Source organism: Nansenia antarctica (genome assembly GCF_963989245.1).
Source record: "Nansenia antarctica genome assembly, chromosome: 1".
Taxonomy (NCBI): Eukaryota; Metazoa; Chordata; class Actinopteri; order Argentiniformes; family Microstomatidae; genus Nansenia; species Nansenia antarctica.
Genome location: NC_137674.1, coordinates 25,018,769 through 25,034,671, shown reverse-complemented (window position 1 = coordinate 25,034,671; position 15,903 = coordinate 25,018,769). Strand labels below are relative to the sequence as shown.

The window sequence follows — 15,903 nt, the reverse complement described above, 5'->3', positions numbered from 1 at the left end:
TAGTATGTTCCTGTTTTCTAATTCTTTAAGATACTGTGAGCTTAGAATGATAAGGTTCTCCGTCTAGGGTAGTTCAGAGATATTGAGCGTCAACGTTTTTACATTCCATTATGTTTTGTGAGATGGAACCTTTGTATTTTATTAATTACTAACTTTAAAAAAAATCAACATTTTAAAAATAACACCACACAGGCATTAATAAACACCTAATGGATCAGATTATGTAAAAAAAAAACTACATTTTGACCAAAAATTTAGATATAACCTTATAACTCTAAAGTCACGATACATCAAACGCCATTAGAGATAATGATAGTGGGCCTTGGCCATTAGGGGGGTATGATATAGCTAATCACTGTGGTGGGGGTGACAGGGTCAGAGTAGTACAGGGGGTGTGCAGCGTTCACCATTTGTGCTTGACGCCCTCCCCGCCTGCCTGCGCCAGCACCTGCCCAGCAGCCTGAGCACGGGGTCAGGGGTCACCTGCCAGGAGGCCAGGGGTCAAGGGTCATGTTCCAGACAGGCGTATCCACACACTGATTGAGAACTCAGCTGGAGAAACAGGGGTACATAATTTGCAGGTGGACAGATTCCCCCCCCCCCCATCCCTTCCCACACACACACACACACACGTTTTCTGTTTTTACATGTGTTCGTAAGGGATTGTGCTAGACAGAGAGAAAGAGAGAATTGAGAGTGAGAGAGAGAGATAGAGAAAGCAGGTACTGTATTTTTTTGACAGTTTCGTCTCTAGTGAATAGAACCTATACTTTCCTTGTTACTTCAATATCATGCACAGTTGAAAACTACTATGTTATCTACCAGTAGCTAAATTGCTGTCAAATTGCATAAAGATCTGCATATGGTATTTTAGCTTAGAGAGAATGGATTTTCTCAGCACAATAAAAAGCAATCGAGAGTAGAGTAGGCCTACTGAGTAATTAGGCAACCGTTTAGCAAGAACTGCCTGCAATAAAACGTGCAAAATGTTCTGTTTCACTGAATATCTTATATCAGCTAATATCAGTTATAAAATTGTCCGGGGACATGGCCAAAGCCAATTTTATCTCTGATTTAATGCACACTGCACAGGTTCCTTATTAATATTTGAATACATCGATGACCCGGCAAGTTAATTAGTGAGGCTGATAGGCATAACAATTGTGCATTTTATGACTAAAGCATGAAACTTTCTACAGTGTTTCTATAGACTGTAAACTTCATTTTTAGACGTGGAACCACTTCAGATTTGACCTCTGGCGTCAGGTAGACTCTAAAGAAATGTCAGGAGTAAAAATGTTCTGCAAATCTTTCTAGAATTTTACTGTGCAATCTAGAACTTCCATTAACAGCAATGTATAATGTCTGCTTGAGTGCATTATGACATCAAATGGAATATTTAGAATGTATGCAACATTCTTAGAACATGGAAGCAATTTACCAGTACATTTCCAACCCTGTACCAGTGGCAAATGAGTCCACAACCCCAACGCCCTCGAATGGTAAATTGCTTTTCTACAACAGCCACCACATAATATAAAAAATAAATACACAGTTGTAACATTAAATTAATGTATTTACAATCATTAATCGTTTCAGAATACATATATCCTTCCGCCACAGAATACAGTCCCATAAACAAGATCAACCATTGCATTGTAGGTCAGCACACAGGTGTTCTTAATCAGATTGATTGGGAGGCGCATTGATACTGGAAATGCGGTCTGAACTGAAGGTTGTTGGGATATTTACCACTGTTGCTAGCCAATCAGAATCCAGTATCCAAACATGCTGTTGTAGAAAGTACATTTTTAAATAAATTTTAGCAAGAATGGTCTGTTTCTGGGATGTCTATTTGCCAGACAGTCTAAAGGTACAACAAGACAGAAGAGAGGGAAGGGGATAAGGAGCCGCATGATTCCAACCACTCCTCTGCCAAAACATTGGAAAGACTTTCTGCGCGTTAACAACGGTGCCGCATCAATATGCCGACAGCCCTCCCTGCATGTGAATGCTCTCCGCTTCTCTGTTACGGTACATGTGGGAAGACGGTACATGTGGGAAAACTAGGGTTAGGGTTAGGTGCTACGTCGACTTGGTACATGCTGGCATGTCTAACCCTAACCCTAATCCTATCCAAAGACATATTACTGAACGGGCCTACCGGGCCCCAGAGATCAGGGGGCCCTTTGCATTTCTTGTCGCAGGGATGCCGGTAGAAAATGTCCTACTGTAACTGGGACAAATGAGATTCCTTATATGAACGTAAAAAAACTATTTTGAATATACTTTTGAATATACTATTTTGAACAATTTTATAGGGGCCCACGTCTTGCAAAAAAAAGAGAAGCTTGTGTGGGCTACATAGTTTCTATAGCCTACTCAGATTCTAATGCGAATACAGGCTACATTCCCATTGGATTAATGAGTAGGCTATAGAAACTAGACACTAGAGGGCGCCATTAAAGTTTGTGTACTGGGGACAGGTCACGAGGTCACACTGGTGCAGGTCTTTTACAGATCTTTTATTAAGGCTGAAGATGATAAAAGCCCACAAGGACTACTCCGCGTAATTAGCGATTGTGGCCTGCAATCTATGTTTCCAAATGTCTATGCTGCGCTGCGGCTATTTTTGACTCTGCCTGTAACCAATTGCGAAGGGGAGCGGTCATTCTCTGTGCTGTCCAGGATTAAAAACGAATTGCGGACTAAAATGACGCAACACCGTCTCAAGGCTCTTTCTCTCATGGCAATTGAGAGCGAACTGACCAAATCACTGGACTTTAATGATATCGTGGATGATTTTGCACGAAGCAGAACCAGGAAAAAATGCATTGCATAAGGTAAGACTATTTTATGATTAATTTAGTCTTATAAAGCCATCCTGTGGTTGCTATATATGACACCATAGTGTTGCCAATTGTTTTTGGTTGAAAGCGGTGTATTTTGTTACTGTACATGTACTGTTGTTGGCTTCAATTGAGTGTGGCATGCCTGTGTTGTAAATCCTGTGTCGTTGAAATACAGGTGAATTTTTTCTAGTTATTGTGCTGTTGGCTTTGAGTGTTCCTCCGCTGTAAAACCTGTTGAGATGCAGGTGAACGTAGGCTGTCTTATATGCTGTTGGCATTGTGTTTACTTGCGCTCTAAAAAATAAATAAAAATAAATAAATAAAATGTTTGCGCTGGGGAGGGGGGGGGGGCCTTTCTACACATCCAGGCCCAGGGGCCCATTTTTTCATGATCCGTCTATGATCCTATCCCTAACCCTAATCCTATCCCTAACCCTAACCTTAACCGTAGCACCCTAGCACCTAACCCTAGTTTTCCCACATGTACCGTCTTGTCAGCTCTCACAGAAATCCGCTAATAAACTGTCGGCATCGTGGTCCGTCGGCACAGCGGGTGGGCCCCGTTGACAACAACCAAACAGAGCTGTTTGGATTCCTCGCCGACATGATAGAATGATCACAGAATCATTATATCATTCTATAGTATAATATGATCTATTATTATCATTCTAAGAAAAAAAAGAACACAATGCACAATACCTTCCATATATCAGCTTATCTGTCGCACTATATCAAGATAAAGGTAAAAGATGTGCTTTGCACATAGGGACTACTTTTTTCTAGGCTGCTAAGAGTTTGAAGAGTTTTCTAACCCTAAGGTTTGATGCCCACATGCTCTGAAACACTCACTTCTAAGTTCTAACCTATCTCAAACGACCAGACAAATTGTCAAATGAACAAGGTCAAACAGCCAAACAGCAGGGTTCCCGCGCTGGTCTTAAAAAGCCTTAATCCAATTTACAAGACCTTAAAAGGTCTCAAATGTCAGTTATTCGGTCTAAAAATGAGGTGCTAGGTCTTAAAAATGAGATCCTGCAAGGAAATCAGTCCGACCACATCTATTTACGCGGAAATTAATCAAGCTGGAACCCCAAAAAATGCCAATTCGCTTCCTTTTTTGTCTGTATGGCAGTGAAATCCCTAATTTCATCACCTCGAGGATGACAAAAAGCTATCATATGGTGTCGCGAATAGGTCTACATTTCTATTCAAAGAGGTCTTAAAAAGGGTCTAAAAAGGCCTTACATTTTACTTGTTGAAACCCTGAAACAGGTTCTCCTGTGGAAACAACTAGGAGAGGTGGGATTACCTGGATCTCCAGGACCTCCAAGTCCCAGAGGGCACTTAGAGGGCATTTACATTTATTGCATTTGACTTTGTTTTTATTGTAAGGAGTTTTGCCCACAAGTGATGTGGTCTTTGCTCAGGAATGTTCCTTCCCCCAGCATCATGATCCAGGCATTTATTCCTCCATCTTTTATTTGCTTGGATTAGCCCTCCATGCAGTAGGTGCCATGAGAACCCCTTTAACTCCCATTTAGTTTTGTTCTTTTTAAGAGGGGGCGGCGACATAGGTGGGAGGTACGATGGGTGGACTGGGTGGAAGCTGGATCGGGGTAAATACCCCTCGCTGAGTCCTTATGAGAATGAATAACCCTGGTATCTGCCTACAAACATGACTCACTCCACGCTGCAGCGGCTGATGCACCCCCTACCCCCACCCCCTCACACACATACACACACACACACACACACACACACACACACACACACCAGCCAAGACACCTAGCACTTCATGCCCCATCACTCCCTCTGGTGAGTTCTGCACATGTTTGCTCTTTTATCCGGGTATGGGTTGGATTAGCCCCTGTGTTGATGCTAATGTCTGAGTGTGGTGACTCTGGGAGCATGCTTCTCTCTCCATGCTGCTCTCAGTCAGAGCTCTAGCATGGCCCGCCATGTGAGAGAGGTCCCCAGAGGCTACAGAGGCAGAGATAATTGTTAGCATAACAGCTTTCTCCATGAAAGGCCAAAATGATGCCTAACAGTGGTCAGGTTCATAATGCGTCGTGGTGTTTTTTAATCTTATGTAGGAGCTGGTTTGAAAAGGCTCATTAATCAGTCCATTGACTGAAGACCTCCATCTCTTCAGGTTACACCTTAACTGCTCCTCCTGAGACATCTACTGCCCCCCAGCACTGCGTCTCCTGAAGACACCCGCTTTTCCCCTCTACTGTGTCCCATAAAAACTTCTATTTGCCCCCCATGTACTGTTTCTCTGTTTCTCCAGTGTCAATTAAAAAAAAAGTTAGGTTTAGAAGAAGGCGATAGAAGAAGGTTTTTCCTTCTATCAATGGCCCCGGGCCTGAGCTGGATTACTCTTCCTGCTACGACTGGTGGATTGATGATTCACTTGCTTAGTCAAATGTATTGAGTGTAAGTCGCTTTGGAATAAGGCGAAATGCCAAAAATGTAAATGTAAATGTAAATGCTTTGAGGGATATTGGGTCCCAGGATGATGAAACGCAGAGGGACACTAGAGTGTTCTGCAGGGACTTTATATACTGAAAAATGTATGTGTTACGGTACATGTGGGATAACGGTACATGTGGGAAAACTAGGGTTAGGGTTGGGTGCTAGGGTGCTACGGTTAGGGTTAGGGTTAGGATTAGGGGTAGGGTTAGGGTTAAGGTTAGGGTTAGGGTTAGACATGCCAGCATGTACCAAGTCACCCTAGCACCTAACCCTAACCCTAGTTTTCCCACATGTACCGTATTCCCACATGTACCGTAACATATGCACTGCATGTAAGTCACTTTAGATAAAAGCGCCAGCTAAATGGCATATATTATTATTATTATATATATATACATATATTATTATTATTATATATAGAGTGGAGCAGCCTGTTATGATGAAGAGAAAAAACAACCGCAGAGCAATAACTGAGGAACAGCACGTTCCGCCATAGCTTTTCGTCACATCAACCACCATGCCAAATGATTTAAAACGTATAATGCACGTGTAACACTTATAACCAAGTAATAACTAAGTAATGAGTACCTTAGTAGGAACACAAAGTAGAATCAAGGCTACAATCAATAATGGGCTAGTGCTAGGTTCGTGTGGGAGCTGTGTGAAGGGTAATGAGGAGACGGAGACCAAAAGTAAGTTTACCGGTATATTAGGAAAAGATATTGCAACATACAAACATGACACATAACACAACATAAACATAGAAACAAAAAGAAAGAGAACAGTTCAACTGGGTTAGTTGGTTCCTACTACTAGTAGTGGTGGTTCAGGGTCAGGTGCACCTTTAACCTTAGGTTCTAACCAAAGTCAAGTCAAGGAATGTTCCAGGTGCAGGCTTTGAGGCCTGCTAAGTGGGCTCTTGGGAATGAGCTTCCAAATCCTTCAGAGATTCATATTCCAGGTGTGGCTCGCCATCCAATTAGAGTCAGTCAATTAGGCAATTCAAAGTGTTCAATGAAAGGGGTTCAATGAAGTGATTCAATGAAAGGGTTCCAAGAAGCCTGACCAATGCAGAAAGCAGCAGGTTTCCTCACACACACAACAGCAACAAACAGGTCATCCACTGAGCAGCATTGCAGCTGGGGGAAACTAGTATCTGAATGTGAAGCACATGAATTCCTTGGGTCCAAGTTCAGTTTCCAGTTGGTTTTCAGGCGTCAAGATCCAGGATGAAATGTTCTGTGTCAGTGGTGAAAACTCACACAGAGTGTCTCTGAGATGAGCACAGGTGCTGCTAATTGAATGGAGTTTGGGCTCCTTTTCAAAGGGAAAAAAGGGGTGGGTGCAGGGAGGAGCCTGCATCCATTGGTTCAGGGATTGAGACATGGAATGAGTCAGTGGGCGTCCCCACAGACATCAATTAAGTCAACCCCTCATCTCACCAGGGTTACACACGCATCTTCCACAATCGACTCAAATTATTCTATTTAGTTTCAGCATTCAGCCAATCACCTTCATGTGCTCCGAAGGACGAAAACTCAGTGAGGAGAAACAACCAAAAGGATTTGTGAGAAGCTTTTAAAACATAAACCACGTCAGAACACAAATTGCCAGAACACAAAACCCACGTCAGCACACACATACTTGCTCACACTCACACACACACACACACACACACACACACACACACACACACACACACACACAAACTCACATTCAACAGCTGGCGCAGGCACGCGCACACACTCACACACACATATTACATATTCTCAGAAGGCTTGTAAGGATGTTTTGGTATAGGCAAAGTCAATTAAATCCTTGTGGCTGTAAATTGTCACACCCCTGTGAGATGGGAGTGGCCTTTAGAGTCACCCCCCATGATGGATACTAGTGAAGGCTATAGCCCCTTAGCACTGCGTCTCCTAAAGACACCCGCTTTCCCCTCTACTGAGTCCCTAAAAACTTCTATTGTCCCCCTTGTACTGTTTCTCTGTTTCTCCAGTGTAAAAAAAAACTACCAAAAAAACCCCCAAAAACATAGGTTTAGAAGAAGGTGATAGAAGAAGGTTTTTCCTTCTATCAATGGCCCCGGGCCTGAGCTGGATTACTCTTCCTGCTACGACTGGTGGATTGATGATTCACTTGCTTAGTAGTCAAATGTATTGATTGTAAGTCGCTTTGGAATAAGGCGTCTGATGAATGCCAAAAATGTAAATGTAAATGTAGACCCTGGCCTCCACAAATAATATATCGATTTTAATAATAACTTAACTTAATAATTTGTTACTAATACTAATACTACCATTTAATGATTACAATGTGTTTATCACTCCACTTATATGGTACATGTATATGCATTAGCACAAAACATTGAACACTATGGAACTATAGTAATCCGTAATCTTAGATCCAATCTCAGTTTATTCTGAACAGATCAAGGCGATACAAGTGCTGTGGTAGTAGGTGGACTCTGACACATTAGTCTTTAGTACTCTACGTCTAATTACAAGGAGAGGGGTGTTTTATTGTCCAAGGGGGCTGCCCGCTGTCTCAGGTGCACAGGGAACCACTGCCTGTCCCCTCTGACCACTGGAGGTCCATCGTTACCATTCTCTCAGGCCTGCCTCAAATTCACCAGCTGGGTGTGACTTCATCACTGCTCTCATGAGGCTGGAGCTACAGTGGCAGGGCAGGGTGCGGTGGGGGGGGCTGGGGGGGGGGGGGGGGCACTGAGGAAGCAGACCTGCTGATCTTGGAGACGAATGAGGTGCAAAACTCATGGATGAAGATAGGACCAACACAGGACGTTCTGAGGAAGGAGTGAGGACTTACAAATATATGAAATAAACACCATCAATCATCCTCAATAGGGATCAGCCAATCGTAAGCAGTTTACTCCACTCCACAACACAGGTAAGTCTCTGTTGGAGATGTTACGATAGGTCAGTAATAGTTTCAGATGTCTATGATAATCTATGACCTATAAAATGGACTGTAGGCTACTGCTAATATATTTGGATGATGAATCATATGTGAGACAAGAGCAGTCATTTGATTCAGCATGGAAAGTGAGATACAGTGCTTTCTTGCCAATTGATATTGAGGTGAACGTAAGTCCTGGTGGACCATCTTGTATATTAATTTGTGTATCACATGTCCTTTTAACAGTCAAGAAAAGAAGAAGACAATAAATGCACCTTTTTTCCTCCGGGAGTGATACATCACATCTCGCTCAACTAAATGGCTTCCAAAGAGGTTAGTTTTATAGTTTTGGAAAATAACATACAACCTGGGGATTGGACAGAATCTTGACAGACACTTTTTGGTTGTTTGAATGCTGTAAATCTTTTAGATAGTGTGACAGTCAGTCCGTAATTCATGCCTGCTTTGTCCTTTGGTTTTGCTCTACCTAAAATAAACCCAATGCTTAGTTCCAAGGGGCCAAGAGGGCACATGTCATGCCTGGCCCAGTCCTGGTGTGAACTGACCTCTATGTTGGGGTTTATTCCCTGGTTGGGTTCAGAGCCAGATGACGGCCACGCTCCTGACCTCCATACTGGCCGCGGTGTTTGGCTCCCTCCAGATTGGCTACCACACAGGCAACGTCAACGCTCCAGCCAGGGTGAGCAAAGTCAGACTGGGGTTGGGGGGGTGAGCACCGTGAAGCCTGGTTCAGTACCTCCATCGGCACGCAGACATCTCACAGCCTCTATAAAACATTGAATAAACTTAACAATCCCATGCAACTTTCCTATTCAGGCCCCAGTCGTATTCCTATTCAGGTTTTTGGACCGTTCACTGTTTGCACACAGCTACTTACCATCATGGAATCCAGTTATAGACAGTGTGTGTTGGCTGTTCCAAGTCAGGCTGCTCTCTCTAGAGTTAGTCTTATATTGATTCAAGTGCTTCGAGACAACTGTGAGTCATTTTAATCAGACTCTTCTTGACTTGATTTGTTATCGAACAGGTGTTCAAAACTATTACTAAAACGTTCTTCACCCCTCTAAAACTTTCTTCTTCCTCAGATAATCGAAGAGTTTTTCAACAACACCTGGAGGTCCAGGCATAACCAATCGATGCCAGACCATAGCTTGACATTCCTGTGGTCCCTCTCCGTCAGCATTAAGGACTTTGGCGCCTTGCTTGGATCTCTGGGGGTCAAATGGCTGGCCGACTCCTATGGCAGGTGGCACGACTATCATATCACCTTCAACTATGATCATGTGATTTCGTGAGCTCAGAATTATAAGGTTCTATCTCCGTTTAGGGTAGTTCAGAGATATTGAGCGTCAAAGTTTTTACATTCCATTATGTTTTGTGAGATGGAACCTTTGTATTTTATGAATTACTAACTCAAAAATTTCAACATTTTAAAAATAACCACACACAGGCATTAATAAACACCTAATGGATCAGATTATGTAAAAAACTCAATTTTGACAAAAATTGAGATAGAACCTTAAAATTCTAACGTCACGATTTGTCTTTGTGATCTTGTGATCTTACGGGAAATAATGTAGTGATATGAAGCACTTCTGACCAAAGTAAAGTCCACTGAAACTAGCGTGGTATGCCCTCTTGTGCCCTCTCTTCCCTCAGGAGGAACTCTATCCTGATCGTGAACGCTCTCTCAGTCCTGGGTGCCTGTCTGATGCTGGCCTCCAAGGCCAGCGAGTCTTTCGAGGTTCTGATAGTGGGTCGGCTGGTGTTCGGCCTGTTCTGTGGCCTGGTCATGAGCCTCAACCCCCTCTACATCCAGGAGGTGTCTCCCACCAACCTGAGAGGGGCCTTCGCCACCCTCAACCAGGTCTCATTCGCCTCTGGCATTCTCCTGGGCATGGTGAGAATGCCTCACAGTCATTTCCATATTATAGCTCATAATTGACATTATTATTAATTAATCTTCTACTACTGCTACTACTACTACTACTACTACTATTACTATTACTACTACTACTACTACTACTACTACTACTACTACTGCTACTGCTGCTGCTACTACTACTACTACTACTACTACTACTACTACTACTACTACTACTACTACTACTACTGCTACTACTACTACTACTACTACTACTACTACTACTACTACTACTTCTACTACTACTACTGCTACTACTACTACTGCTACTACTACTATTACTACTGCTACTACTACTACTACTACTACTACTACTACTACTACTACTGCTACTACTACTACTCCTACTGCTGCTGCTACTACTACTACTACTACTACTACTACTACTACTACTACTACTACTACTACTATTAATAGTAATAGTAATAGTAATAATAATAATATGATTTACAGAATAGCTTAGTGATGATCCATGGCCAAAAGTACCTCAGTATTTGCCATATATTATATTTTCATAATTCTTACCATATGCAATGGTGAGAAGATAATACGCGTTGCGTGTGTTTGCGGGGTTGGTTGTTGCAGCTGGCGGGTCTGGAGACGGTGCTGGGTACAGAGCACCACTGGGCTATGATGCTGTCCCTCTCCCTCATCCCCGCCCTGCTGCAGTACCTCGCCCTGCCCTTCTGTCCTGAGAGCCCCCGCTACCTGCTCATCAACCAGGGGAAGGAGAGTCAGGCAGAGACTGGTGGGTCCCACTACAACACACCGTACACTAACACCGTATTTTTAGATTAGATTAGATTCACTTTATTGTCATTACATAGTACAAGACAATGCAACGAAATTATTGTGCGTCTAACCAGAAGTGCAACAAATAGCAATTATATTGCATTGATAAGTAGCAGTATTTACAGCATCTATACAGTAAAGTGCAAATGGTAGCGTGATGTGCAATGACATACCATGTCATACAATGGTGACTGGATGTATATGTGCAGTGGTATATATAAATTGTGATTAGATACAATGTGCAATTGTACAGGCTATGAAACATATGTATCATAATCATTTATGTTGTTGTTTTTTTGCCATTTTATGGGTAATACTGGTTTGATGTTGCTGCCTGTAGATAGATGATTGTCAGTGTAAACCTATTGTTTGCAGTACAGAGCCTGGACTCTTTTAAGACAGGCCTAAAAACCTTTTTATTCAAAAAGTGAACCTACTGAACCTGTGTTCATTCTTGTGATTTATTTTGTTAGTTTTTTTACTATGTTTTTAACTTATTATGTTTTTAGGTTGTTGTTGTTTTTAACTTATTATATTTTTAGGTTGTTGTTTTTAACTTATTATGTTTTTACGGTTGTTGTTGTTTTTTTCTCTCTGTAGCACTCTGAGATTCTTTTGAATGAAAAGTGCAATACAAATAAAATGCATTATTATTATTATTATTATTATTGTTGTTATTGTTGTTGTTGTTGTTGTTGTTGACCCCTTGCAGCCCTGCGGAGGCTGAGGGGCAGCTCAGACAAGGTGTTCGCTGAGCTGGAGGAGATGAAAGAGGAGGCAGCCAATACCCAGACAGGGATGACCGTCCGGGAGTTCTTCACCAAGCGCAGCTACAGGCAGCCAATCATCATCGTCCTCATCGTCAACCTGGGCAGCCAGCTGTCTGGATTTAACGCGGTCAGTCAGTTTAAGATTTATTTCTAAAGCTTTAGCTACTAATGCAAACGTGATCTTAGAATTATAAGGTTCTATCTCCATTTAGGGTAGTTCAGAGATATTGAGAGTCAACGTTTTTACATTCCATTATTTTGTGAGATGGAACCTTTGTATTTTATGAATTACTAATTACAAATGTCAACATTTTAAAAATAACACCACACAGGCATTAATAAACACCTAATGGATCAGATTATGTAAAAAAACTCAATTTTGACAAAAATGGAGATAGAACCTTATAATTGTAACGTCACGAAAAGACGATTGGTAGAGAATAATTCACCTCCCCGTCTCACTCCCTCCTCTCTGTCGACTGTGTTCTGGGGCAGTATGTCAGAACGGTGCCTCAGGTTCTCCCGCACGGCATAGAAACCTCCTACAGGGTTCCCACGCTGGTCTTAAAAAGCCTTAAAGTGTAAAATCCAGCAATCCGATTTATAAGGCCTAAAAAGGTCTTACATGTCAGTTATTCAGTCTAAAAATGAGGTGCTAGGTCTTAAAAATGAGATCCTGCCAGGAAATCAGTCCGACCAGATCTATTTACGCGGAAATGAATCAAGCTGGAACCCCAAAAAATGCCAATTCGCTTCCTTTTTTGTCTGTATGGCAGTGAAATACCTAATTTCATCACCTCAGGGATGACAATAGGTCTAAAATTCTATTCAAAGGTAGGTCTAAAAAAGGTCTAAAAAGGTCTTACATTTGACTTGTTGAAACTTGTAGGAGCCCTGTACTACCTACTGCTACACTGGTCTCAAAATATACTGTACCCCACTCTCTTTCCAGATCATCAATTATTCCACCAAAATGTTCTCCAACGCGAATTTCGACGAGGCCAAGTACTTGACGCTGGGGGTGGGGGCTGTGAATGTCACATTCACCCTGGTGGCAGTGAGTAGTGATAGAATTTGGTTTGTATTGTGTTCACCACAATAGGATGATAATATTGCAGCATGGTACAGTAGGCCCTGGTGTGGTTTACTGTAGTGTGTGGAGATTTTCATTCTATCGTTTCTAATAAGAGACACTAGCTCCACTTCATTCAAGATGTGTAGAGAGTAGAGACATTATACTATACGTCTATTGTTCTGTTTTACCCCTACAGTTCTTCCTGATGGAGAGAGCAGGGCGAAGGAGACTGTTGCTGACTGGCTTCATATCGTTAGCAGTGTGCAACCTAATGATGACTGTCACAGATTCAGTCCTGGTAAAGTCCTAAGAAGTTTATAAAATCCATCATATCTAATATGCTACCCAGGAATATGATTCAATTAATAGATGATAAATATCTTTATGAAATAATTGCCTTTTCTCTGCTTCTCCCATTTTCTCCTCTGTGCCCCAGTATTTGGTCCCAGATCTGCGTAGCCTCCAAGTTCTTTTGGTGTTCTGCCTGATCTCTGCGTATGAGGTTGGCCCTGGCCCCATCTCTTGGTTCATTGCAGCAGAGCTGTTTGATCAGCCCGCTCGACCTATCGCCATGGCTTTCACCAGCATGCTCAACTGGGGAGGAAAGTTTGTGCTAGCGTTGCTCTTCCCACCACTACTGGTACGTTTGTCATACTCTGAAAACAGCCTAAGTGTTATATTACAATTTCTACCACAGCATGTTTGGATACTGGATTCTGATTGGCTAGCAACAGTGGTAAATATCCCAACAACCCACAGTTCAGACCGCATTTCCAGTATCAATGCGCCTCCCAATCAATCTGATTAAGAACACCTGTGCTGACCTACAATGCAATGGTTGATCTTATTTATGGGACTATATTCTGTGGCGGAAGGATATACTATGTATTCTGAAACGATTAATGATTATATAATATTATAATGATAATATTTTTATTATGTGGTGGGTGTTGTAGAAAAGCAATTTACCATTCGAGGGCGGGGGTTGTGGACTCATTTACCACTGTACAGGGTTTTCCGGCACTCGGCTTTGCCTCGTGCCACAACCCTGTACCAGTGGTAAATAAGTCCACAACCCCCTTCCTCTCATGGTAAATTGCTTCCATAAAGCCTGAGAGCTAGAACTCAAATTAAGAGCTTTTTGGCTGAATTCCTGGAAGAGGGTGCTGTTGTCTCTGTGCCCCTTTTGTTTATATAGATACAGTAGTTGTAACATACTGTATCAATTCATGGTGCTGTATTAATGATGTGTTGGATTGATGTCATAGTGGATTGGACTGTAAACATGAATCACAGGACGTACAAAGACAGTTGTCTTAACTCAGTGCTCCCGTGTCTGTGCAGAAACTGTGCGGCACCTATGTCTACCTCCTCTTCATGACGATGGCTATCATAGCCTTCATCTTCACCTGGTTCCGCTTCCCCGAGACCAGGGGTCGCACCTTCGAAGACATCGCAGCCGAGTTCCGAGGGGCAGAGGGAATCCCCCTGCACAACAAGACTGGTTTCAACACGTTCACCACCTGATCACCCCATCGCATGTTGACCTGGTCCTGACCTGACAGGCAACTCCCTCCGGTGCAGGTTGAGGATGTGCTGCACATCATACCGGGGGGTCAGGTGGTGAATGAGTCAGCCTTGACATGGGACAAATAGACTCTCTGCTCTTATTGGGGGCAAAGTTGGCCCTCTCTCATAGTTGTCTGATGAAACGCACATTCTAGACATCAGAAATACCATCTGCTCTGTTTTTTGCCACACATTATTATTTCTGTATCACAACCAAAGTGTGATTTTTTTTATTGAGGTCATTGTGACCATTGTTTGTTCTTTTCAGATAAAATATCTGTAGATAAAAGGATTGAACCTCCTGTTCTGGGTGAAACAGCGAATGTCTTGTGGAGCTGTTCTCCTCCTTCATCCCCTGACCAGACTCGCCTGTAGACAATCCACCCCCCTGAAATTGGATCTCCAACCAGGAAGAAACTGGGCCTTTCCAAATCGTTATTGGTCTGTGAAATCTGGTGTATCCCTGGCATGTGTACATTTGTAAGACGCCTGTGAAAAGACTGAGTGCCAAGACAATAAATATTTTATCAAACGTGTTGTATTGTGGCTGACAGGAACTCAAACAGGAGAGGATCCAGTGAAGGTTCATAACAGAGAGGTAGACCAGGCCCTGGCCTCGAGCCCTGGTTTCCTCGTCCCCGTTCAAATTCAACTCAGGGTGTAGTTCCGCTGTTACGGCACCAGGGGGCAGGTTTACTTTGTCCAGTAGTACAGCTCAGACATGTCGAGATGAATTTCCTCTAAAAGTCAAAGCCAATTCACCCTTATTAGTATCAGGGTGGTCGTGTTTACAGTGGTTACTAAGTAATGTCCATGTACATACAGCATGTATTAATAATAATAATAATTCATAATATTTATATATCGAGGCTCAAAGACGGTGAAAATACATGTTAAGTGATGTAAATACATTGTGTTTCATAACATCTGCTGTCACTTTACAACACTAGTAAGGTCCAGATTGTTACTAAACATTAATTCAACACCCCTGTTTAAAATTGGAGAGTAATTTTGTTTTAAAGGATGAAGATATATATTTTTTATAAACTACAGGTTGATCTGTGCAAAAGGTACATTTAAAAATAGTTTATTGAGGACACGGCACAGTGAACAACCAACAACAAACTCTGAGAAACATTAGATGGATCATACTGTCTTGTATGTTGTCTATAACAAGGCTAACTAATTACTGAGTTACGAGAAAAGGGGGAATTTCTCATTAGCTGTGGAAATCTATTAAAAAAAAAGAAAAATACAACAAAGCACACAAATGATTCTGGAAAAATACAAACAGACCAAACAAGGCTTTGGATTTTTTACTGCTCAATTAACAAGACCTGTAAAAAAATATCTGAATTTCTTAACAGGTCTTTTCTAACCCCCTTTTATGTCTGATAATGAAAACCGTTTGTACCTGTCAGATGTCTTTCGTGAGGAGATTCCCTCACTAAGTCACGAGAAACGCGTGCTGATAAAGGCTTGGCACGCTCTTAGAAAGAGAGA

The 15,903-nt window shown here is 42.2% G+C and overlaps 1 protein-coding gene across 1 annotated transcript; it reads left to right on the top strand.

Moving 5' to 3' along the window:
- Nucleotides 1-8,567: 8,567 nt before the first annotated feature.
- Nucleotides 8,568-14,358, top strand: slc2a1c (solute carrier family 2 member 1c; the record flags this gene model as incomplete). Its single annotated transcript, XM_080543012.1, has 10 exons — nt 8,568-8,582; nt 8,851-8,949; nt 9,356-9,516; nt 9,930-10,170; nt 10,780-10,942; nt 11,699-11,883; nt 12,709-12,813; nt 13,028-13,129; nt 13,268-13,471; nt 14,176-14,358. The coding sequence occupies 10 exons, from the start codon at nt 8,568-8,570 to the stop codon at nt 14,356-14,358; spliced, it is 1,458 nt and encodes a 485-aa protein (XP_080399138.1).
- Between the last annotated feature and the right edge of the window lie 1,545 nt (nt 14,359-15,903).